We start from the raw sequence: 25,102 nt of genomic DNA on the forward strand, positions 1-25,102 counted from the left end.
CCTCCTGATCTCTGGATGTCACTGAAGCTGGGTAAGCCCTGCAGGGCTACCGGCAGCTAGGTGAGACCAGCAATAACTTCAGCTTTAAGTTGCCTGCACACCAACATGTGGGGTATAAAATAATGGCATTCATCCACAGGCCGCTACTCAGGTTTATCTCTCTACAAAGCACAGCTGAACGGGATTTTTGGAAATACCTCAGGGACTTGGGAGCACAAGTCACTTCAAAAGATGTGAGGGTTTGGGCAGCTAAACTTATCAAAAAGTGGAGTTATGCAGCTTTGAACAAGCCCTGAAATCCGTCATTGTACAGACAAGAAGAAAAAAAAAAAATCTCATTGAGTTCCAAACCTCCAAATTCCTCTTCTAGTATTGCCTGTTAATGAGTCTGCTTAAAAATGTGTCTAAGGCTTGCATGAGAGTCACTGCAAAGCCAAAACCTAAGTCAAAACAGACACATACTCTGAAGCACTGAGAGTGTCATTTACTTGGCAAATGAGCTGTCCATCTTTTCGTGGTGTGAGTGGGCAGAGGGCAAGCTTTGGAAAAAATTCAGCAAAGATTAATGAGTTTGAAGAAGGCATGGGACAACATACTTTCATTTATAAAGAAGTTGTAGTGTTAGTTATGAAGAACTGGCATCTAGTCAAAATTACGTCCTCACCTGCGATTAAAGAATTTGGCTTTAAAAAAAGCGTTCAAAAGTAATCAGAGAAAAAAAATAGTTCCTTTTGATTCTACACCGAAGAGTTCCTGCCACAACTGGTGAAGGCATGTTCCCCTCCGTTTGTCCTGACATCACCCCAAGATGGACGAACAGCCACAGTCTTTAGAGGGCTCTCTCAATAGCTGCAACCAGATGGAAGGTTTCAGGAGCTAACACACCTGGCAGTGGCTTCCTTCAACACCTACCGGCCCTGCTTTCTGCCAACTGGACAGGCCAGTTTGCAAAACAATGCATTCCCCTCTGCAGTAGTTTGGATTATCTGGGATGAGAGAAGTCAGCAGATCTCTGCTGCTTCCCCTACCTTCTCATCTCTCCACCAGTGAGAAATCACGGGAACAAATAAGTGGAAGCATTTGTCCACACCACCCTTCTGGCCTGGCGAGGACACAGGAGAGCAGCACTCAGAGCAGCATGCCAACAGTGACACATAAAGGGGTTAAACCAGAAACCTATTGTGCAGCTGGGGCTCCTGCTGCCAGCAACTTCTGGACCAGGTACATCTAACGCATTTCATTCCCATTGACCAAATGTAAGTAAAAAGTTAAAAGACCCAGCAGCCAAGTCATCATTTACCTCTGATGAAATGCTGTGCTCCCACTGTGGATTTTTCCATGATGTTGATGACCTAGCACCTGACTGGTGAATACAATCGGCCCTTTTCCATGCCCATAACAAGGCAAGAGCTCTCCTTCCTTGTTAGCTCTTACATCAGACCAGAGCTCTGGGGTCACATTTTTTCCCAACAACTGAAGGAGAGACATTTCATCCTTCAGATGACCAACTCCATCCTCAGCACAGATAAGCAGTGGTCTGGACACCTTTTTCTTGAGTCAAGGACTTTGAAAATCATTCCCTGCACAACCAGAGACGATGTTTTCCAATAACCGAAACCCAGTGGATTTAGCAATAGGGAAGTTGAGCAAGGATTTTTTATTAAGGAATGGAAAGTACTCATTCAAAGAAGTGCACAGAGGCAGCCTAGATGTATCTAGTGCTTCCTTTCCTCACCCTTCAATTTCAAAGCAGACCTCTCCTACAAGTACTTCTTGGCTGTGAGAGTTTCAGTTAGGTGTATCTGATGGCTCCTTGCAGCAGCCTTACCCTGAAGGCAACACCTGCAAGACCTTTTGCAGGGATACGCGCTAACACCCACATAATCACCATTCAAATCTCAGCAGTTGTCGTCTCTGGCCTCACACTCTAGCACAATCCTGTCTGTCAGGCCAAGCACACCCCAGTGACTCCTACTACCTCACACCACAAGACATTTTCCAAATCTACCCCATTCTGCTCTACAGCAAGCGAGTCCTGCACTGGGTATCTGCAGTTAATGCTGAAAATAGCTTATAAGCCAGGACAGCTCACCACTAGCACTACTTGTTGGGAAGAGATCCCAATCCATACCTGACAAATAAAGTAGTCTACATGGCATGCAATCCTATCTAAACCTGAAGGTTTGTAAATACCACGTCGGGAGTAAAGACAAGCACAGTTGTCCCTAAAAGAGTTCTGACGTTAGGTCTCCAAGATGCAGACAGGGCTTACCCAGCCCATCTGAACCCAGGCTGAAATAAAGCTTGAACATGGGCACCAGACACTGAGTCCCTGAGAACAGAAAACTCCCAGAGCTGTGCTACTAACACAGTGTTGCGATCTGAATTCAGCTATCTCAAGGCTCCAGCTGTGACTGCTCTAGGAAGGCAGACTCTCCCCTTTCTTGATGTTGCAGATTTAAGCAGACCACAGATGGAGCATGGTGCCAATACTGATCTGTTGCCTTGATGACTTCTCCGTTAACACTGCCTTTTTCTGGTAGACTCTCACTTGAGGACCTGCATGTGAAGGAACTGTAGCTCTCTACAACACAGTGCCAAGCAAAGGAGCCCTTCAGGAATGGGCAGTTTCACAATAGTTTGAAAAACTAGATAAATAAACAATCACATATGTATTTAACTAAAACCAAACCAAAAATATTTCCTTGTGCCCCCAAAAAATGATCCACATCTGAATGAATAACTTGGGCTCAAAAGAGCTGGTCACTGGGATAACACGTTAATTCTACAGCTTCTAAACTTAAAGGAACGATGTGTGTCATGGCCACTTATCTCTGAATCCACTTCCCAAAAGACTAGGGTCTCACTAGTGGGTAGGCAGATACCGACCTTTGGTCTGAGTCCAGAGTGAGGCCTCTGAAAGCAGGAAGCTGCTTTACCATACTGCTTTTTGGTGGATAGAAGAATCCCTAACAACGCTGAGCAGGAGATTTCTAAGCACCAACTAGAATGAATTACAGTTCCGCTAACCACATGTGTCAAGTCATCCAAAGAAAAAAGTGAATCTTTCCACAGTCCCACCGAAGGGATGACAGCTACTTCTGTAAATACTGCAAGCATCCACGTGTGTCTCTTCAAAAAGGCATTAAGCAGTGCCACAGACCCAAAAGTCACCTTTGTGGGGCTGTCCTCGGCAGCATGGTTTTCTTTCATTTATCAAAAAGACTGTATTCACAGCTGGAAATCTCAGGAGAGCAAAGTCAATGCATTTACTTTTCAACAACTGAGCCTTACAGGAAGGGTAAAGTGTAAACAGGAGAAACGAGGAGAACTGCCTCTAAAGGGCCAAATCTCTGCTGGCTAAAGACATGATTGTTCTTTGTAAATACAGAGGATAAAGCAAACCTTCCTTCAGGCTGTACAGTCATTACATGGCAAGCCGTGCATGTCTCGTAACTAGCTAGCTAAAAAGCACTGGCACAATGCAGACCACAAACTCTCTCTGTCTTTTGGCACTGTATACTTTTAGTGGGTTATAGTCTTTGTTTCTGGTGCAAATGTATTTTAATCAGGTGCTCTGAAGGTCACAACATCATGAATAACAAGGGCATCACTTAGGAGGCTGCAGCTCCTGCATTTCTACAGATTGATACAACAGGAGCTGAACACCATGCAGCTGGGAAAAAGCCTTACTCTCCTTTCCTGACAGCATTATATTAGTATCAAACCCTGCCCAACCAACCACCACAGAAATCGACTTACAGCTCATGCAGCTTCTGACAGAAGCTCCAGCCATCAGGGTTGATGCGGGATATGGAGTTGTTACTGAGGTGAAGCTGGTGCAGAGATGAAAGGCCATAGAGAGAGCCACTGTTCACTTCTGTCAGGCTGTTGTACTCCAGGTGGCTGTGGAGAGAAATCAGAAGGAATCGACACATAAGCAGCACTGGTCAAATGCTGAAGAACTTTCAGCAAGAATTGGGAATTCAGCCATTCCTACACACCCTTCCACTGACCCATGTGGATACAGGCATGGGTGGGCATTTACAAGTGAAGGACAGAAGTTCAAGGACAACACAAAGGAAATGCCCTGAATGATCTGTGACTGCAAAAGTACCTTCTACTGCAAGGAAGCTGGGCTTAAAGCATCCCATTCAAGTTTGTATTTGCAGACTCTGAGTTGTGTGACAGCAACATTCAGAAACATGCTGCCCTGATCACTTGTGAGCTTGCAAACAGACATGAAAGCCAGTCATGTTGGAAGTTTCAAGCATTTCTTTGCAATGACTCTTCCATTTGTTCTCTCATATGGAAAGAACACATCACTGAGATAGAACAGCTTGGTTTCTAGGTATCCCAAGAGGCAGAATAATCAGATCTACAACTCATAGTTTCCATGGATCAGTTAAAACAAATTTGCAGAAGCCAGATAAGGTTTTATTTAGAGACCAACTGAGGTCTTACTGTATGTTCGGTCAAACTTACAAAGAAACACTGCCACAGCTCAAAAAACATGCCTTTTTTATTGAACATCCAGTAAAGCAATGAGCTTTAGTAAAGCTGTGGGTGAACTAAACAGAGGGTGCTGTAGCATGGCAGGGCTCTCTGCATGCAGAGTACAGAAAGAAGCATGAGGAATGGCACAGGTGCCCACAAGTCTCCAATGGGAGCACTTGCTAAAATGCAGAGAAGGACATGCTAGCAGGTGAAGTCTAGTCTGTTTAAAAGAAAAGAACTCATCTGTCCAACTTACAGAACTTGCATCTTGGCTAGGCCCCAGAAAGCCCCATCAGTCAATTTGCTAATGTTGTTGCGCTGGAGTTTCAGGATTTCCAAGCTGTCCAGTCCCTGGAACGTCAGGCCTTCAATCAGGCGGATGCGATTCCGGTTCAGCTCCCTAGAATCACCAAGGCCATGCAAGTTTATTAAATCCCAGTCCTTTCTCACGAAATCAGCTGTAGAGCATACAATGGGGACAGCAATGCCAACAACTCCTCTGTCAACGGTTCCCAGGAGAGAGCAAAGGCACACCGGAAACTTTCAATCCCAGAGCCAGCCTGGGAAGTCAGCTGGGTGTGATCATTTAAATAAACTCACCCTGGACAGACTTTCACTACAGAGAAATAACAGCGACAGTGCAGCAATTTCTCTTCATCTGTTCTCTCTGCATTTCTTTTAAGCCATTTATCCTTTTCATCAATTTTCACACTTCATCTTCTTTCAAGCTGAGGCACCATTTGAACCAATACAGATAAACATCAGCATTACTTCCCTTAAAACCCGTTGTTTTTACAGGACTTGTAATCGCCCAGTAAAAATGTGCTCTGAAACAAGTGGGTGCCATGAGAACTGTGAGCCTAAGTGGAAATTTTATGGTTACGTTTAAAAGGAAAGCTTTCAGCTCCCCTGACAAATTTCATATTTTTCTATTACAAGAAACTAATAAAGAGTGAAACAAATTGTTTCCAATAACTAGGCACTCAGTATTTTGTGTATACCAAGACCTCCAACTTAGTTCATTAAATTTCTTCTTCCTTTTTCATCCCTGGATGGGGAGGGAAATTTTGGAAATGTTTTTTTTCCACATAGCAATATGAACATCATCACAGCACACTTTACCAAGCCATATCAAACAGTCTTATAGATTACTAGACCTAGTTATACCAGGTGAAAACCCAGTTCCTTAAAGTCAGTGGAAAACTTCATCCACACAATACACTAAAGACAGAGCTTTTAAAATGGTTACCTTTTTGCATGTAGAAGACTAACCTAAGGGTATTTCCTCACTTAAGAGTTTTCATTGAAGAAAACGGTGGAGGTTGCAATATCAGAACTTGTTTTGGAAAAGATGTGGAAGTTGTAGATACTTTAAGCTTACTTTTTAACTGCCTAAAAAAATAACGTTGAATTTGCACTCAAGCTGAGTGTAATGAAGTCAAGTAAGCCATTAAAAAGTTTGCAGGCCTAAAGACTCTTGCCCTGCACTTCCTAGGCTATTAGTGAACTACGTTTTTCCAGAAAAAGAACTGTATACAAATTCTACAACACATCAAGTCTGTGTAACTTACAACTCATTCATGTTTATCTACAGGGTTAAACAACCAGCTATAAGGAGTACCAATTACTCCAACTTTCAGTGAAAACTGTCTGCTAAACAGATTTGAGTGACCCTCCTTTTTGTAACAGTTTTGCACATGATGCAGATGAATGCAGTGGATTATAAGCTCTCAGTCAATGGACAGCAACATCCAGCTGAGAGGTAACAGACTTCTAAGATGCGTGTGCACTGTTCAATTCCAAACTGGCTATAAATCCTATATGTATGCAAGCACAAATGCATACCCATTCCTTAGACACATCTTGGCTTAAGGATTTGTGTCTCAATCAAGAGGCTGCCATTTAGAGGTGTGAGTTCCAACAGCTTTTGTGGATTTTATGTTAACGGACAGAGGTTGACCTTTTGCCTATCAAATTTGATGGAAAGGTTCCAAATGTGCCTCAGGCTGGGCCCATTTCTCCAATAGCAACAGAAGGGAAAAGCTAAACCACGAGTGCTACTATTTTACACATAAAGCATATTTATAGCTGCAGATGTCTCTGCATTCTCATGCAGCTCCTGCCATAGAGAAAGCAGGCAGTACAACAACAATGTGTGTGTTAACTCATCTAGAGTGCTATTTTCTCTGTCCAAACATCACCGCACAGTTTAACAACTTTCCGTCATTGCTTTTTTATTGCCACATAAAGACACCTGTGTGGTCTTGAAAAACTAACATAGTAGCTGAGCTCTGTCACTCGCAATAGAAACTTCTTCCAAACCCCTCTTGCGCCACAGACACCAGCAGCATTCAAGCAAACAGATTTGTTACGTTGTCACGTGCACAAGACGCTGATGTCTGCTGCAGCATCCCTCCCTTCCCACCCGATCAGAAGACCTGAAAATCCAATAGTTAAAAGACAAAAAGGACCTTTTCTCAACGTGTTTTACTAGGTGCTGGCAGAGGACTACTGCACAGTGTATTCTAAGTTTTATAGATAGCAGGTGAAGAATAGTGACATTTCGCGTGTATATCCTCGGGGACATTTTGTCTCCATAAAGTACGGCTGAGTTTAATTAAAGTGCACATTTCTACTCACAGTTGCGTTAGCCTGGGTAGCTTGAACGCCTTGACAGGAAGCTGAGCGATCCTGTTTTTACTCAGACGAAGTGTTAGCAGGGACCGTGACAGACTATCAAAAGCACCGGGCTCCAGGGTGCTGATCCTGTTGTTCCCCAGGTACCTGCAATAAATCACAGCAGAAAAATGAACAGTTCTGTCAGAAATCTCCTTTTAACATTTGGTTGGTCTGCAGACAGGCTGGTGAAGTTACAGAGGTGGCATCAAATCAGTTGGATTTCAGGCTGTGACTAACATGAAGAAGTGCTGCACGCTTCTCAAGAGCTCTTGGTACCGTCCTACTTCAACAAGGCAATCTGGAACGCAAGCCAGAACTTGGAGAATATTCTAGTGCAGGATGACCATTCATTCCCCATTTTCCCCTCAGAATCTGCCCCAGGACTCTTTCTTACTCAGATCCACAAAAGCTGTTTTTACAGGACAACAGGTAAACATCAGTCAAAATACTACTCTCATATCTTCACACAACTAGAGGCAGAAACTTCAGTGCAAACTTTAATGTAAGCAGATTATCTGTTTACACCCCTTCAAAGGCACCTAAAACAGATTATTTTCCACGTCCTTGAATAGGAAAACATCTCTATTCAGAGGGTGTTACTCTGCTTAACCCCTGGTTTTCTTCAAATAACCAATGATGAATGATGAAATAGTCATTCCCCTCCCTTCTTCCGGATGCTCACAGGCTGATGTGGGAAACAGCATAAATACTTCCCACTGGGGAAGAGACACAGGTGTGCTGCTGACAGTTCTTCTGACTCCTAGGTTTCTAGCTGTGAAGACACCCACACCTGAAAGACGCAGGATGCCTTTTCTCCGTTGCAACATTCCCATGCAACACCATTAATAATAATCTGCATTCTTTACAGATACAACTGAAACAAAAGAAGACAGAGCCCAAAAAATAACCTGACAGCATGGACAACGTGCTGCCTTCTAATTCTCTTTCGCACTTAAAATCCTGATAAGTAACCCCATACTTTTTGTGTTCATTCCTTCTCCTCCTTTTAAAGAAGGTTTGAGGCCTTTTTCTCTGCTGTGGTAACTCAACAAAAGCTGTTCCCCAAAAGAAAAACTCACAGCTCCTTTATGTGAAGTCCCTGTGGAAAGCAGCCGTTTCGGATTTCCATGATGTCATTGAAACTCAGGTCCAATGTTTCCAGGGTAACGTAGGGCTTCAGTTGACTTGCTTCGATGCTGCGGATCCTGTTGTGATGCCTGAAACAGTCAGGAGGAGAAACGGAGACAATTCAGTTCTCTTAAAAAAACCAGAAAGAACATTGGAGGCCACAGCAGGCCCACAGGCTGGCCCCTGAATTCACACACTCAGGCTTGTGGTGCTTCTTCAACAGTCGTCTGAGGAGAAACCCACACCAGACAGAGATCTTCCCTAATCCCCATGCTGTTCCTAGCAGAAACTAGTTCACAGGTACCTGCAAGCTTCCAGATGCATTTTCTGGTATGGTACTAAACGTTTCCCTTCTACAGAATTACTGACTCCATTCCTCAGTTTTTCATCCAGTAATTTGGGCTCTGTCTCCTACAAGCCTGCACTTTCAGAATGGATTTGTTACATGCAAGAATTGTAGGGCTGGATTTTAACCCAGCAGGCACAGAGTACTGATCAATGGTTTAAGCAAGCTGCCAATATAGGAGATGTGATTTTCAGAGCAGGAAACAGAGAGATAAATATGATCTTAGCAAAAGTTACAAAACTTCCTTAACTTCTAAGGGCTCTTCTGAAAACTCCCAGCTTTGGACTATGTTACAATGACCTGTAATGCACAGACACACTGTAAGAGGGCTTGAAAACGTTCTTGCAACATTTCCTCATCTTTTGCTGCCTTTGTCCCACCGTGCAATGAGGACAACTCTGCAGTGCCAGTGCTCTGCTCAAGCACCAAACGCAGGATCAGAGCTTGTAACAATCACTGCATTTGCTCCCTTACTGGTACCAACCTAAAGGACTCTAATGTTTTTCTTTAGAGAAGGTACTGCAAGCTGTCCTTGGGGTTTCCGCAACCATCCAGACCTCATCTGTAATCAGGAAGTTCTACCTAAATAGCCCCCCAAGTCCCTTCCCCTGACTTCTTTATAGCCTGAATCGGTAGAGAGAACAGTAACCAATTAAAAAAATACATTGCGCATTAGTCACAAGAAGCAGAGCACATGCCTGATGTGAATTTAGACCAGTCACTGATATTACTGGCAAGGCTGTGAGTGAGGCACTCCAAACAGAGAAGCTCACCAGACACTTGAGAACTTGCTGAATAATAAGAGATAGCAGAGAGGGTTCAGACAAGTACTGTGTCTTAATCTGGCCGGCTACCCACTGAGTAACCTGAAGAGGAGACAGCAGCCAGTGAAAGCACTCTTGAATGCAAAGCGAGACGTCCCAGCTCTCCCAACAAAGCATCAGCTCTTTGAAACAAAAAACTGACAGGTAAGCCAACCCCAGCCTTCCAGGCATTGAAACTGAGTGCCTGGGAGTACATCTTCCCCAGCCTCACCTCCACTTCAGGCTCTTCCAAGGGTTCAGACAAGCCCCTTTCAAAAAAAACCTCTCCTCTCAAAAGAAAATACAAATAGCACATAGCAAGGGACCCGCTTCCCGCACTGCGATCTGCTCCTTTACCCGCCCTGTGATTAAAACCAGATTGTTTCACCACCACATTTGCTGGTGTCTGTAACAGGAAGAGGGTAAAAACTGCATCCACAGAAATATTTGCTTTCTGAAGACTCACCCTTTAAACAGCCAACACATGATCCTTGCTTACACTGGGGAAACATTTGCAGAAATGCTGCTTTGACTAAACAGTTTAAATGCTACTTAATTAATTCAGTGCAGGCTGACAAATCATTAAGGACAAATTTTACACCACTCTAGCAATGTGCTGCTAACGTGTTGCAAAGAGGCATCAGGAAAATTAAAGGAAAGTCATTAACCTATGTTCCCTAACTGGTTATTCCATGGGTTACACGCACACAGCTCTCTGCAACCACAAACTGCATAAAAGGCAATGATCTGGCTACTATCCAAGTGAGCAATATTCATTTACAGCCAAGAATAAAGACTGAATTTTCACATTCACAGCACACAGTGGAACAGAGGTCCAGTGAATTTATGCTAACAGCGTGACTAAAATACAGGAAAAGTCACTATACCCAGAATTTTGTGATCTCCACAAATTGAACACACGGGTGAGGGGAGTTTCTTTTCCTCAAGGACTAGGGGTTTTTTTTGCAAGTACCTGATTATTAGAATCAGCAAGTTCAAAAATTTCAATCTTTTTTCCTTCTCAAAATGAGAGTCCATTAAAACGTGTGTGTGACTGATTGAGGAAAGAACCTCAACACAGACATAAGTGAAAGAAAAACCCAAGCATGTTTTCTGTGGCTCCCCTGAAGCTGGAGCTGCGAGTTCAACTCTGATCTCATCTAGGCTGTGATGGCTGCCACGAATCTGGCTGTAAATTAGCAGGAAATGAAGGCTTCTACAAATGAACACGAAGAATCTATAAATTACCTGACAATTCCTGTGCAGAGCAGCTAAGTCTGCAAGGGAATGAGAGCACAGACTGAGTTGGACATGAAGTGCTCTTCAGAAGCCAATGTTATTTTTCTGGACTATGAATACATCAGTGCTTTAGTTGTTCTACATATATCCAATCTGCCTGCCTGTCCAATCTCCCAGCCCATCCAGAGGACAGACTTTAGGAAGGAGGATAGACTTTACAGAGAAGTACAATTTTGCTTGAGCCATGTTCATAGTTTCTAGGTGACTTCTGTTTGTCTCTTGCTTTTCAAGCACTACACCTGGCAGATTAGATGGATGCACTATTTCATATGGGAAAATAAAGCTCCTTTCTCTCTCTCTCTCTGCCTCCTTCAAACGTGGGCTGACTCCAAATGTAACTCTCGGCTCCAAACACTATCCCTGTCCAGTCCCAGCTGGGGAATGTCAGACAGTTTGCTGCAAAGCACTGCACTTCAAACAAAACCAGCCTGGCTGACTTTTCCTATACACAGCATGTGAGATGAATGCAACATCGTCCAAACCTTTTATTAGCTTGATTACATTTTATTTTTCATTCTTTCAGGAAGAGCTGAAATATGATTTAACCCTTCCTGTTAATACTTGGATTCTTTCAGCCTTTGTTCCCAATCTCATCATAAAGGTGTTTTACAGCAAAAAAACCCCAGTGACGTTATGACTTTGCCTATGACTGACTTAAGCAGAGACTGGAAAATGGATAGACTTTTCCCAACTAGCTCCTTAGTTTTTATTTCCCTGGCTTCAGTCCTGTCAACGTCTTTGTCAATGACCTGGATGAAGGCATTGAGTGCACCCTTAGCAAGTTTGCAGACGATACTAAGCTGGGAGGAAGCGTGGATCTACTGGAGGGTAAGGAGGCTCCAAAAGTATCTGAACAGGCTGGACCGCTGGGCTGAGACCAACGGCGTGAGGTTTAACAAGGCCAAATGCCGGGTCCGGCACTTGGGGCACAACAACCCTCTGTAGCACTGCAGAGGATAGAAAACTGCCTGGAGAAGAAAGACCTGGGGGTGTTGGTTGACAGCGACTGAACATGAGCCAGCAGTGGCCCAGGTGGCCAAGAAGGCCAATGGCATCTTGGCCTGTATCAGAAACGGCGTGACCAGCAGGTCCAGGGAGGTTATTCTCCCTCTGTACTCAGCTCTGGTGAGTCTGCTCCTTGAATCCTGTGTTCAGTTCTGGGTCCCTCACCACAAGAAGGATGTTGAGGCTCTGGAACAAGTCCAGAGAAGAGCAACAAAGCTGGTGAAGGCACTGGAGAACAGGCCTTATGAGGAATGGCTGAGAGAGCTGGGGTTGTTTAGCCTGGAGAAGAGGAGGCTGAGGGGAGACCTCATTGCTCTCTACAACTACCTGAAAGGAGGTTGTAGAGAGGAGGGTGCTGGCCTCTTCTCCCAAGTGACAGGGAACAGGACAAGGGGGAATGGCCTCAAGCTCCACCAGGGGAGGTTCAGACTGGATATCAGAAAGAAATTTTTCACAGAAAGGGTCATCGGGCACTGGAACAGGCTGCCCAGGGAGGTGGTTGAGTCACCCTCCCTGGAGGTATTTAAAGCATGGGTAGAGGAGGTGCTCAGGGACATTGTTTAAGGGCAGATAGGAATAGTTAGACTCTATGATGCAAGGCCTTTTCCAACCTGCTGATTCTACGATTCTATATCAGATTTTAGTACCAATTACTGACACCAGATTTTGAAGCTCAAATCATTGGTGCTCCCACAACCAATCTGCCTCCAAGAGTCTTTTCCTCCCCCCACTCCTTAGGTATCACAGCTTAGAAACAGCTTTCCCTGTCCCACTTCAGCCAGCACTACCTGAAGAACATACAATCACAGGGCTTCAATGTGAGATTGAGCAATTACAGCCTGAAGCAAGAGCCAAATCTTTTCGTTTCTATTCCCAGTTTTGGCACTGAAACATCTGTCTTGGGCAAGCTCCTCAACCCCTCTCTGTCTCTGGGTTTACCAATAAGTATGGGAATGTACTACAAGACTAGGATGATGTGGAGCTGTCTTCACTGAAGACTAAGAATTTGGAGTGAAAGCAGCCAAGTGAAAAAGAAATCATAGAAACTAAGGAGCTCATCCCCATCCAAGTAGGCTTGCTCACAAATACGGGATGTTCTGGCTAAAATAACTGATATTCTCAGCTCATATTCAACCTCATTCCTGAAGATACTCGATTTGCATTTAATACAGATCTTGAACTGTAGCTCATTAGTACTGAACTGAGATAACTCTGAGCTAGCAATGGATTACTGTCATATTATGAGCATCATACACATGGCACTTGTTCAGGAACTGCTTTGCCCTCAGGTCAGCACTTGCTACAGCTGCAAACAAAGGAAGGAGAGCCAAGGGAGGCCACCCCTCCAACTACTGCCTCTTACCTACCCTGCCTGCACCCCCCATCATCACCCCAGGGCTCTGCAGGCTCTTAGCCCTTGCACTTTGCACCACTTTTGAATAGACCGCTCAGGATTACAGGAGATTTGGATTAACTTCAGTCAGCTCTTTGCTGAACTAAGCCCATCAGGACCACGTCAGAGAGCAAATGCACTCTCTGCGCTCCTCCAGGCTGCTGCGAGACAGAAAAACAAGCAAAATGTTCCTACGAAGCCAAAGTGTGTTTGGGTTTGCTCTAAGTTGAGAGGGAAATGAAGGGGGTGGCAGGAAAACAACAGGCAGCACAAAGTCAAAAGCTTGCAGCATTTCCAGGAACCTCAGCTTGTCTTTTAGAGGTAAAGTTACACTTTAGCCCCTGTGGGTTTCCTTGTTCAACAAGTCTTTGCGAATATTTATTTGATAAACAGGGTGTGAAACATTTTCCACCAGACCTAATAGCAGAAGAATTCACCTTCCCCTCTGCAGCATGTCTGTCCTTTAGAGAACACTAATCAGTTTAATTTATACTGTAGCTTCAAAACTACTTGTGTGAAATCGATGCAGAGAGCAGTGCAAACGCACACTTTTGTTGTTTGAGCCACATTTACTTCCCCATAGCACCTGCCCATTAGGAACCTGACAGCAGAAAATCTAAGCAAGCAAACCCTCAGATGGGAACCTACGAGGGGCTTTGGTTCGACAGATTTAAATGCAATCAGCACCAAACCTCCTGGTTTGGACAAAGCTTGAATTAAGGCTGCTGGGAGTCTGCAGTGCAAATGTTTGGAGTGAAGTGAGTCTAAAGGCAGGGAGAAGTCACACGCTTGGCCTTTATGTCGTGTCAGCTTACAGGGCTGGCTGGGCTCACTGAAAAAAAAAGGCAAGCCGTAATACAGCAAACCTATTAACCCAACACCTGCTATAGGCATCAAAAATAAAACTGAGTTTCAAAAGAGAGGCTCTGCACCTCGGGTTGGGTTCTATTAATATGCGATCACATTTTTAAAATTAGCATACGGGGAGATCACAAGACTAGAAATGGAAAGATTAAAGAAATCAGGGTTTGGTTAATGTTTCTGTATTAAGTACGTATTGAAGAAACCAAATGCTAGAGCCAGGAGTTATGGGGTTTGCTACTGAAGGACAGGGAAGGTTTGGTGTCAGAGACGGGCCCCGTGCAAAGAGAATGAGATCAAAGGCACTGTAAGGGGAGATAGATCACTGTGACTAACCGATGTCAGGAATTACCTGCCCTCCGCCCCAGTGCAGAGAAGATGGAAATTTTATACTGATGCTCCTGGAAATACTAGAGAAGATTCAAAACACGGGTTTCTGCACCCTTCTTGACAAGGAAGAAGGGCAACTGCTAATGTGGAAGATGTGTTTGTGTTTACAACAGCAGCAACATAAATGTTTGTGTGTGTTCTGGTTACATTACTATAATCAATAACTGAAGCTCTAACTGAAGCACTTATTAACATAAGGGAAGAATGAGAAGAGAACAGCATTGTGAACTGGACATCAGCTTTGACTCAAAGTCAGTCCAATCGATGCACTACTGCTGGCATGATTTTAACATCTTATTCATAAAAAGATTTTTGCTCCCAAAGACTTCTATTTCTGAAAGATTCATCTGCTGTTTGTAAAGGATCTGCTTTGAAGTACTGAAGCTACCTCTGCAGCAAGAAGTGAGGCAAATTGGACATGCTGGAAGTCTGTTGCCGAAAGTGTATAAGCCCTCATCCTCTCCCACTGCTCTGGGAAAGCCCATCTCACTATCTGACACTTTGCACTATTACGTCGAACTTGCCACAATAATCCACAAAACTCAAGATTTTGTACTATTACAAAAATGTATGTTATTACCCAGCACAACATGCACTGTATTTCTCATGGGAACAGCCCCACTGTCCTTTCAGAGCACAGCTGCTTTGTCCAGGCAGGAAGCAAGGATGCATGGAAGCAGCCCCCACTTTTCTCAGATGCTCTGAATCACTCTTTCCCCGAAGAATCCTGGCCGATTCCCAGGCTGCTGCAGATACAGCTCTGTTTGTTCAGGTGCTGGCTGCACAACAGCAGAGCAGTGGCAGGCTAAGCAGCCACTGCATTTTAGGGTCAGGCACCAAAAAAAAAAAAAAAAAGAAAGAAAAGAAAAAACCCAACACAAACAAAAAAACCCCAACAAAACAAAACCCAGTAGGCACCTAAAAACCCCCACCAAACAAGAAACACTCACAAAAAAAAAAAAAAAGAGCGCTCTGCCTTTTCATTAAAGGCTTACATGCTCTGCCCAAGTCTGTGAGCATCTTCCCACTTCCCAGTAGTCCTGCAGAAAAAAGCCTTTCCAAAATGCAGCAAACAAAATCTATGACCATTTCACACTATGTTCATTTAAAACTCTCTTATGTAAGTGTAAACCAAGCACAGGGCTCAATCAGCTGTACGAAGCTATGGCATAAAGTCGAAAGACACTTCCGTATCTGCTGAACATGAACTTCAAAACTGACATATTTCAGGAGGCTTTCATTCATCAGATTTTGTTCTTGCCTTGTGTTGGTGGTTTAGGATGGACAAACACGAATCAAACTACCCCTGGCTATACAGAGGCTAGAACAGACAAGGGGTACGAGAAAGTCTTATTTTCTTAAATGAGAGAAGAAAAAAAAAGCAGCCTTTCATGGTGAAGTGACTGCATTTCTGTCTCAGGCCAGGGACATTTGGAGTCAGAAATAGGAGTCTATCTAGAAGACAGCATTTGCTCATTCATCCCTGTGGACCTGGGAGCAGCAGCCACCTGCAATGCAAGCCAATGACATTACAAAGGGCTGGGTTATGAACTCTTTATTCCCACAAGGAAACTATTACTCACACAAATAATTCCACTGCAGTCAACAGGACTGTTCACGTGAGACCAGTGTGACTCAAGGGCCATGTTTCCTGTCTGTTGGGGCTATTCTGTGGCTGTCCACAGGATGAAACTCTCTTGCCTCTCACATGGATGCGCTGCAACCATTGACCATGGTGTAGCCCAAGCATAGCCTGAAGAGTACCCTTGGGCCTCAGGTACCTGAATATAAGCAGACGTTATCCTCCTGCCAGGCACATTTTCATAGCTCTTTCAAGGAGGCAGCCACACAGATAAGAGCTAGGCAGAGATCAAGGACACTGTTTACAAGCTGCCTTTCAGAGCAGGTGGACATCACCAAGGGTGTGGATTTGATGAACTTTCATTAAGGGCTTTAGTTGGGTTCATATTAACTGCATGAAGGAAATCCTTATTTCCTAAAGTAACAAAAAAAGTCATATCCAGTAAGATACATATTCTTAAGGTATTTCAACTTTCTGATTTATTAGAGGACCTTATACTATGCGTTAGACCCACTGAGGTAAGTGATGTAAGTTTTAAAAGCTCTCTCCATTCCTTTGATCTGCATTTACTCTCACTAGGCATTTTTTTACTTGCCACCATATGATTTTAGATATTTTTTGCAATACGCAACTTCCTAAACCTTTGGCATTCAGTCCCACTAGTTGAGTAAAATCTGTGGGACAGGCAGAATTAAAAGTTAGTCATCTTTAAAACAGAAGCTGTCTTATCTCCTCAGCAAATTACACAACCTGTTATAACATGAAAGCAAATTAAGATTCCTGCAGACAAGACAGTCTGTTACAGGCACAGTCCCCCCCATCAGCAACAGGGTGGTTCAAGAAGAGCAGAGCTTCTGCTCTCTTCTGGTTACACTGCATGTTTCATAAAAGGTTGTACTCCACAGACTTTTTAAATGATGGATTCACAAAGGGCACAGAGCCATTAAAAAGGCTGTGCAAAGTATCTTTCATTGTCCGTCATAGCCTTTCTGTAAGCAGCTTTCCTGGATTTTTTGTGAATTCAATACCAGAGCAGAGCCTTGCCTCCCTGCGTGCAGCTCTACCTCACACCATCTCAGCGATTATCTTCAGAGTCACTGTGTGCATCCCTCAGTGGGATCGTGCACTTGCTAGTACCAGGGCCAGGCGTCTTTAGCAGGGGCTGCTCAACTTGTAACAGTTTGGCCAGTTCTCTGGCACAAGGGAGGAAGACAACCTCCGAGTCACTTAGCATAATCAATGCTGGGTTTGAAACAGCGTATTTGTGAACACCCATAGCTGTGCTTGTCTTTCAGCCCCTTCTCCTCCAGCTCTCAGTCCAAACCACTGCTCTTGCCCCTCTCCACCTTCTCACATTCCCTGACCTCACAGTCTGGAGCAAGCACTGGGGAAGCCTGCAAAGGAGAGGAAAGGCCTGGCCCTGATGAGTGCTAAACTCTGCTAAGGAGGAGAATTCTCCTATGGGATTAGTGTCATACAAGGTAAGTGGCAGTTTTCAGGCAAGAATGCAGGAAACCACAAGGTTCTGCATGGGCTGAACACGGTCATGGGGTTCAGCAGAGTATCTTTGAGCATCAGGATTTGAAAGAGGTCACTCAGTTGTTGGCAGACAACAATCAGGTCAGTGTTTCTATGTTCTACATCTCCAGTCTTTGGTCTGCTACTCTCTTGCTCTCACATTGACTTTTCCTCTTGCACGTTTACCTAGAGGGCTGCTTTCTGCTGCAGACACATGCCAGCCAAACTCAACTTGCAATCATAAATTAAATACATAAGCTGGTCCTTGAAGCCATGAAAGAGCCCAGCTTCACCCTCACTGGTTTGCAGCTCTGATGAGTTCCTGCTCTCCACAGCCCCACACTTGCATAGAGTCCAGCACAGGGAGCCACTCCATGTCAGGGCTGCTGCCCAGACCCCACATCCTTATCACTGGCCTCAAAGATGATTCAAGTTTGTGATAAGGAGGAACAGAGAACTAAGAATCAGATCCAGCTCAGGCGTCAATTTAACTAGCCCACAGCAGAGGCTGGAGCAACTACCCTGTTCCACTCCAAAGCAGAGACAGCAGCCTCTTCTCATTTTAATTGAAGAGAAGTTTTGTGCTTCTAATCAAAGAAGGCAACGCTTTCATTTGAAAGCCAACAGAGTCCAGGATCACAGGGCCTATAGACACTATCATCCTTAAATCCTGGTGCTGATTTTAGCTTCACTTTGTGTAATAAATGATCAAAGTAAGGAAGATCCACCACAGCCTAGTGAGCGCATGTGTTTTGTGGGTGGCTTTGTTTTGCTTTTGTCTCTCCACAGGAGTGAGGAGGGGAAAATACACAAGCAGAGAAGCAATTTAAGTGCAAACCAAATGTAATGACTCTGCCCATGATGCTGGGACATTAATCCAAATTGTAATCACAAGCAGACTTCTTGATAGCATGCACTGCTTCTGCCTGAAAGCCATGACATGGCAGAGGGGCTTTTCCCACCTTTGACAGGAGCACAATGAAAACGGGTGGATCTAACCACACAAGAGCTCTGTGCCTCCGATGCTTAGGCGGGTGGAAAAAGGACACCACACTTTAAAGTTTGGTCTGGAAAGCAAATGTGTTAAGTCTCATGGAACTTGCAGCCAAAATTGCTACAAGTCTTCCCCCTTGAAGGCAGCAGTTGAAGAAACATTTTTGACTGGCCAGTCAAAAGCCTGTTAACACTCTAGAGACACAGATAGGCTAGCTGGTTAGTCTGTTCCAACATGACACACACTTGTGCTCTGTTGAAAGGGCTTATCTGGCTTGTCAGCAAGGCCGCCAGAACAGGGAGAGCCTCTGAGCTAAGACTGTGCAGCCTGTAAGAAGGAAAAACTCCTATGTGGAAAAGCAATGGTCAAATTAGCAAAAAAAAATTAGCTCTTCTTAACAAGTCTAGTCACCCTGTCATCGATACAGCATGTCAAGTCAGAATGATGGCTTCAGGAAACCGTGGAGCAAGGTGTCAAAATCCAGGGAACAGAATATTCAAGCTCTAGAGCAGAATTGTGATTGTGCTAAGCCAGGCAGGTATAAAACATTATCTGTTCAAGCCTCCTTAGAGCAGGTCTTGTACAACCATTTAACCATTACCAATGGCAAGCATTTACCACCACTTAACCAATATGTTCAAGCTTCTTTAATAAGATCATTTACGTCTTCAGCTCCTCTTATTTTGAAAAAGATGACAGCTTTCTCAAGAACATGATCTGTAGGGAAGAACACTGTCTTGGGACAGCACCAAGAGGTGCTCCTTTTCCAGGGCACCTGAAAAATTAGAGTTTAATCTCTTTCCCTGGCTGTTTATGCTACTCGCCTCTGTTCAGCAACTGCTTCCATGCAACGTGATGACCTATAATGGTTGGACTTGATCTCGAAGTCTTTTCCAACCTAGGAATTCTATGATATGGACTGGACAGAAGAAAGTATTTTATGTCTAAAACCAATAACCCTTTTATAGATTCTTTCTTTTACCATCAACTCTTAATTGATCCCCTCTTCCCAACTTATGTTCTTCTGCTTGGATCTCACCACTATAGCAGTTGTCTCTTCACTCATATGCCCCCGCACTCCTGTTTCATTTTCCAGCTGCCTTTGCTATTTTCCCCGATCTGCAATTAAACATTAAATGGTTTGACAGGCAGAACATGTACTCACCCAACCACTTATTCTCAATCAATATTCACGTGGAATTCCTGTTAACAAGAAAGAGCTATGCACACGCTTGAATGGACAGGGGCCTCTTCAGTGATCACTTCATCTAAATGTAGCACTGATCACTGTCTTGTCTACCTTAACCAGCAATCAGATTTTCCACCCCATACACCCCTAAAAGCAGGGTTGGTTTTGCAAGAGTAAGATCAGAACTTCTGACATGATATTGATTGTTCATCTCCACTATTAATCGGTGAATTTAACACGAAATAAAAAAAAAAAATCAGAAAATCCAGCACATAGCCAGCTTTTTATTAATCTAAAAATGAGCTTTCTACAATTTTTTTTTACTAATCTTTTCCAACCTAGACCTGGCAGATCACATTTTAGTGAATACTGTTTACACTAGTGTTTCTTTACTCTGAATTACACACTATTCCTAATTATGCCAGTGGAAGCAACAATGGAAGCGCTAAGCACCGTTCAGATCACAAAGTAAGTGGCAAAACTGATGTTTTACTCACTGGGCTTTGAACCACATGGGCAAGATTCGGTTTTTAACACCTCTACTGAAACAGTTTTAGCCTTGTTATACCCAGAAGAGCTAAAAGACACTGCCTGTTTACAAGCTTTCCAGGACGCCTGAAGGTAAACAAAATTGAGAGATTTTGAAAATGCTTTATGGCACTGTACTTAGGAAAAAAAAACAAACCTCCATCCTCAATTCCAGTTCTTACTGCTTGCTAGGCACCTGTTTGATGCTCTGGGCAGTAATCACTAGTCTAACAACGAGCATAAACTAAACACTAACAACGAGGACCAAACTGGAAATTCTCTGCAGGAAGGCAAGCACAGAAACAGTAACACTTACTGATAGTTTCCTGATATTATGCAATTTTGTTTGAAAACTGAATTAGCCAAGTTTTAAGAGAGAAAGATAGGTAGAGAATTCTACCCAGAAATAATTGAAGTTACTTTTGTTGCAACTGCAACTCTGCTTTTACTCACTCCTGAGCAAACTAAATCACCGTTACTAGCAGTTTTTAGGCAGGAAGCTCCAATAGGCTAAAAAAACTTTCAACTCAGGAAGTTATTTATGTTTGAAATCTGCTCAGCCTATGAAGACTAACAAAGGAATTGCTTTTGTAGACAAGTGCTTTATTTGCCATATGCCATTAAACGAGACAGTCAATCTACCACAGATATTAATAGTAGTGAGTTTGGGCTATTCTAAGGCTCAAATATGAGGCTATTTGCCATATTGACCTTAACAAAAGATCATGGTCGCAAATGACCTCCACAACTAATCTGGGCTTGATCTGCGGAGGGACAGAACTGGGAAACAACCCTGTGCATTGTACACAACAGGCACCTGCCTTGGGACAACCTACCACAAGACATTTTATATCCACCAGTTACATCTGTCCTTGGGCAACATCTGCTGTTCAGTTCAGAGGATGTAGGCCTACTAAATAGGAATTTACTGAGTCTGGGGGTGTAAAGAACGCGGGACATATGCAAGAGTGAGAACGTTCCAACTGCTAACCTTGCGCTCCATCCCATGAGATCGTTTGCATCCTCTACTTCCTCCAGAACAAATAACTAGCCTAGCACCTCCTGCTAAGCAGCACATAGACATCAGGGCAGACCCAGCCCAACTCAGAGCAACTCACTATCACAGAAGCAGCTGCCAGGGCTACACAAAGCAGTTACACTCAAGATGTAACTGGTATTCCATGAGCTGCCAACCAACTTAGACTATCTTTTTCCTCTGGCCAATTGTAACACTGCTATTTGTGCTCAGATTGCTTTTTGATACTCTTTTGTTGCATCTGAGGACTATGTGCTTTACTACTGTTGCTTTTCTAAAAGAAGTGGTTACTCATTTCCCTGGAATAGCCTCAAGTCCTTTGCCATTTCCATGTGCTCACGTTCGATCTGAAAGCTCAAAGAGGACATACAAATGATTACAACAGTTCCAACAGGCTAAAAGAGAAATCAAAAATCCTGGTGCTTGGAAGGACATGATTGATGAGTATTTCCTCCACTGGGAAATGTTCTTGCAGTCTTTGGCCTCAAACACTAGCAGGCTTTACAATCCAGAGCCTCACTATGAACTCTGAGCAAAACAAACAGGAGAGGCGGGTTTCAGAATATCCTATGCCTGTACTTTGCTTGCATACTGAACAGCCTGACTGCCAGCATTCTTTCTATTCACCTCTTCACATCAATTCAAAAAGCTCAGAAAGCAATTCTCTCTCCAGCCTCTGAGGAGAACTGCCTGGAGGCAAAAACTCTGGAGAATTGGTCCCTGCAGACATTACACCACAAACGAACTGATGCAAGCAGAGACTGGGGGTTAATCTGCTCCCATGATGAACCTAAACCTGAGTATATCACTTACTTATGAGAGAAAGTTCTCTTTGTGCAAGTAATTATGCAGCATAGCAGGCAGTGTGGTTTTCTGAGCTTCCCAAGACACGTCCTGCACAAGGAGAGGCTGCTGACTTCAACTGGACCCTGCACATAGCTGCGCCTGAGTCATCTGGATTTTGTGCTTATGAGTACAAAACCGCTTGCTGTGACCCAGATGGAATTAACAGAGTATTCTTCTTATTTCTAATTGTTAGATCATCCTTTTTTAACTCCAGCAAAAGACAACTTGCAGACTAAGTCTCCTGGGGGTCAAGGCAGTTGTTTTGTTTGTACAGCAATTAGCACAGCAGGATCCCAAGCCACAAATGGACTCCAAGGCTACATCTACACTATCGTGTTAGCTCAAACCTCAATTCTTCATTTAAGCCCAAACTTCCCAACTATCAACACCGCCTACACAGAGGTTTATGCTCTGGTCTACTCAGGAACATGAAGTGAGCTCACACCTCATGCAGAGGCCAGCTCAAGCTTGAGCTGTGCTCTGTAAACAGCACAGATACAGCAGTTTCAAACCCTTTCCTCTAAGAAGGTCACCCAGAGAGGACGCTGTGGGCAGGAACTGGGGGCTGCTGTTCTCCAGATAATCAGCTGAGTCTTCACCATCTTAACTTGAAAATCAAAGACCAAGTGGAGTCGCACATCTCAACACCACCTCAGCTCCAGGGAGAAGCCTGTGGAGATGAAGGCCTATTTACTAGGTGACATTTGGATCAGCAGAGTAGTGTCTGCTAGCATTGTTTTAGCTAACATAGGAGGACACATTTATCCTGGGTGAAAGCAAAACAGCAGCTCAAAGAATCTAATGGACCACACGGGTCTTCAGATAGAGGCTCTGCAAAGCCAATTTGGCAGCACTAGTGAAACAGTATGAACAACACTAAAATAACAGTTCCTTTTCCAAGCCTTCACTAAGAAACCATGAGGCAACAGCTCCAGGAGGATCAATAACATGGCCCAAATTCTGCCACATTAAGGATTTCCAAGACCAGTCAACTCTAATGCAGTACAAATGTCTAATGAGGTACAACGAAAATTAAGTCCAAAGCCAGACATGAAACACAGGTCACATTACTAACAATGCAACTAATTTTACCAGAATTATAACCAAGTCCCCAGCTCTTGGAGGAAAAGCTCTCCATGAAACCCTGCAATAAATGGAAACGTTACCCCCGATGCAGAAGCCATGAGCTGCAGTCTTTGTCCTGTCCTGCCCCCAACAACCAGATGGAATACCATGAAGTGCCTTCCTTTTCACAAGAACTATGCTGTCCCAAACAACATCTGATCTTACCAGACCTTTCAAGCAGGCTCAGCATGTTGCCTGCTACTCCTTGTTTCAAATTCTCCATGTATTTAGTTTTCAAATTTTACACAAAATATTTTGCCTGTGGCAGAGTAGATAACTTACCCTTCTATTAGCCCTCTCTGTTTAATTACAGTTTAATGTGAATTGATCTTTACATTAATGAGCCTGTAAAGAAGATTGATTTTCTTCAAGAGACTTTTATGCTTAGTTTGGCAGCAGAGTAGTGCTATTGATTTCGCTTTCCACAGTAAATACACTGCAGAGTGTCACTGCAGCCTCAGCTAATCCTATTTCACACTCTTTTGCTCTAAAAATCCCTATTCTGACTTCCTTGTTATCTGTGCTTATTCAGAGCAAGATCATGGGGCCAAAGCATCTCAAACAGCTTTGCCTGTTGCTAACATAGAGCTGACTGCCATGGGTCACTATTCCCTTTGTTCCTAAATGGCTGGGGGCTTAAAAGACTTGCAGGGAAAGAAATGAAAGTTATTTTTAAGTGTTTAATCTGTTAACCTCCTTAATGCCTAGCCAGCTAAGGACGAGGCATAGTGCGTGCTCTGTTTACCAGATTTGCTTCAGAGGTCTGGTTAGCAGGCTCTCCACTGAGCTCTACAGCTGCCTAACAGCCTGTGCTGGTGTGTCTGCACTGGTGGATGCTGACAGAATCAGGCTAGTCACCTCGGAGCCAGGGCAGAGGACAAGGATCCACCTCCATTATTCTGTGTGAACACCCCAAAAGCCCTCCAGGATGCATTTACTCACATGAAGGTAGATGAAACAGTGGCAGACAGTAAGGGCTGAGCTTGTGCCTACACAGGGGTTTGTGAGAGACCTGTAGTAACAGACCAAAGCAGAGCTGATTGCAGCTCAGGTCTTCCTCTTACCCGGCATGACAGCAAGGCTAAGAGACTCTCCAAGCAATCTAGTGAGGAAGTGGGATATAAACAGACTCAATTCTGCTGCAAATAAACGGTTTATTCTATCCTCCTCTTCACCACCAGATCAGGTAACAGAGTAATCTTGAGAGCCTACACAGTTAACACACTCTAGCTGCAGCGAACATAGAATCATCTTGAGGGAAACATCAGGAAGGGAAATCCTCAGCCAAGAGCATGTCAGTGAAAACATCCTGCCATCAACTCCCAAACGTCCAAGTCTAGGAACTGTAGCTAAATTACAAATGCTGTGGGAATTTTAGGCAAGATTCTCCTCTTAGCTACTCCGATGTAATTTCGAAATGAATCCAGATTCACTCTCCCGCTCTCAGCTGAATTTCCTGGCTTTTGTTTGCACTAACAGATGTTTGCATTTAATGTCTGTCTTTATTTGGTATCCCATACATACATTATTTTTCCTTTCTGTTCTATTAAAAGCCTTATCAAGTCCCTTATGTTTGTTCTCGTTGAGATGAACAACTTTGGCAGTATTTTCAGCGTGCAAGGCAAACAGACTCTTTGAGGAATAATTAAAGTGAACTAAATTTCATGGCAGTTTATTAGGGCATAGCGTGTTTGACGCATATGTTATGCCTCCATCCATCTGCAGCCTGAAACATCCAAAGATTTGCAGAAAGACTTGAGAATTTTCCCTCTAACAGATTCCCACATGCTTACATATATGTAATTGGCCCATGGTCCACAGGCATGTGGGGTCAAGCACGTTTTGGATGATGGAGACAGGTATGGGAAACCCTAAAACAGGGA

The 25,102-nt window shown here is 43.8% G+C and overlaps 1 protein-coding gene across 2 annotated transcripts in view; it reads right to left on the bottom strand.

The window, feature by feature from the left end:
• Positions 1-25,102, bottom strand: part of LRIG1 (leucine rich repeats and immunoglobulin like domains 1) — a 91,609-nt gene that overhangs the window by 21,749 nt on the left and 44,758 nt on the right. For both annotated transcript variants that reach the window (XM_069866319.1, XM_069866320.1), the window contains exons 4-7: positions 8,256-8,393; positions 7,138-7,281; positions 4,754-4,897; positions 3,763-3,906 (exon numbers count right to left, since the gene is read on the bottom strand). In XM_069866319.1, coding sequence (XP_069722420.1) covers positions 3,763-3,906; positions 4,754-4,897; positions 7,138-7,281; positions 8,256-8,393 — 570 coding nt within the window. The remainder of the gene's footprint in view (positions 1-3,762; positions 3,907-4,753; positions 4,898-7,137; positions 7,282-8,255; positions 8,394-25,102) is intronic.

Source organism: Phaenicophaeus curvirostris, chromosome 11 (assembly GCF_032191515.1).
Source record: "Phaenicophaeus curvirostris isolate KB17595 chromosome 11, BPBGC_Pcur_1.0, whole genome shotgun sequence".
Lineage (NCBI taxonomy): Eukaryota > Metazoa > Chordata > Aves > Cuculiformes > Cuculidae > Phaenicophaeus > Phaenicophaeus curvirostris.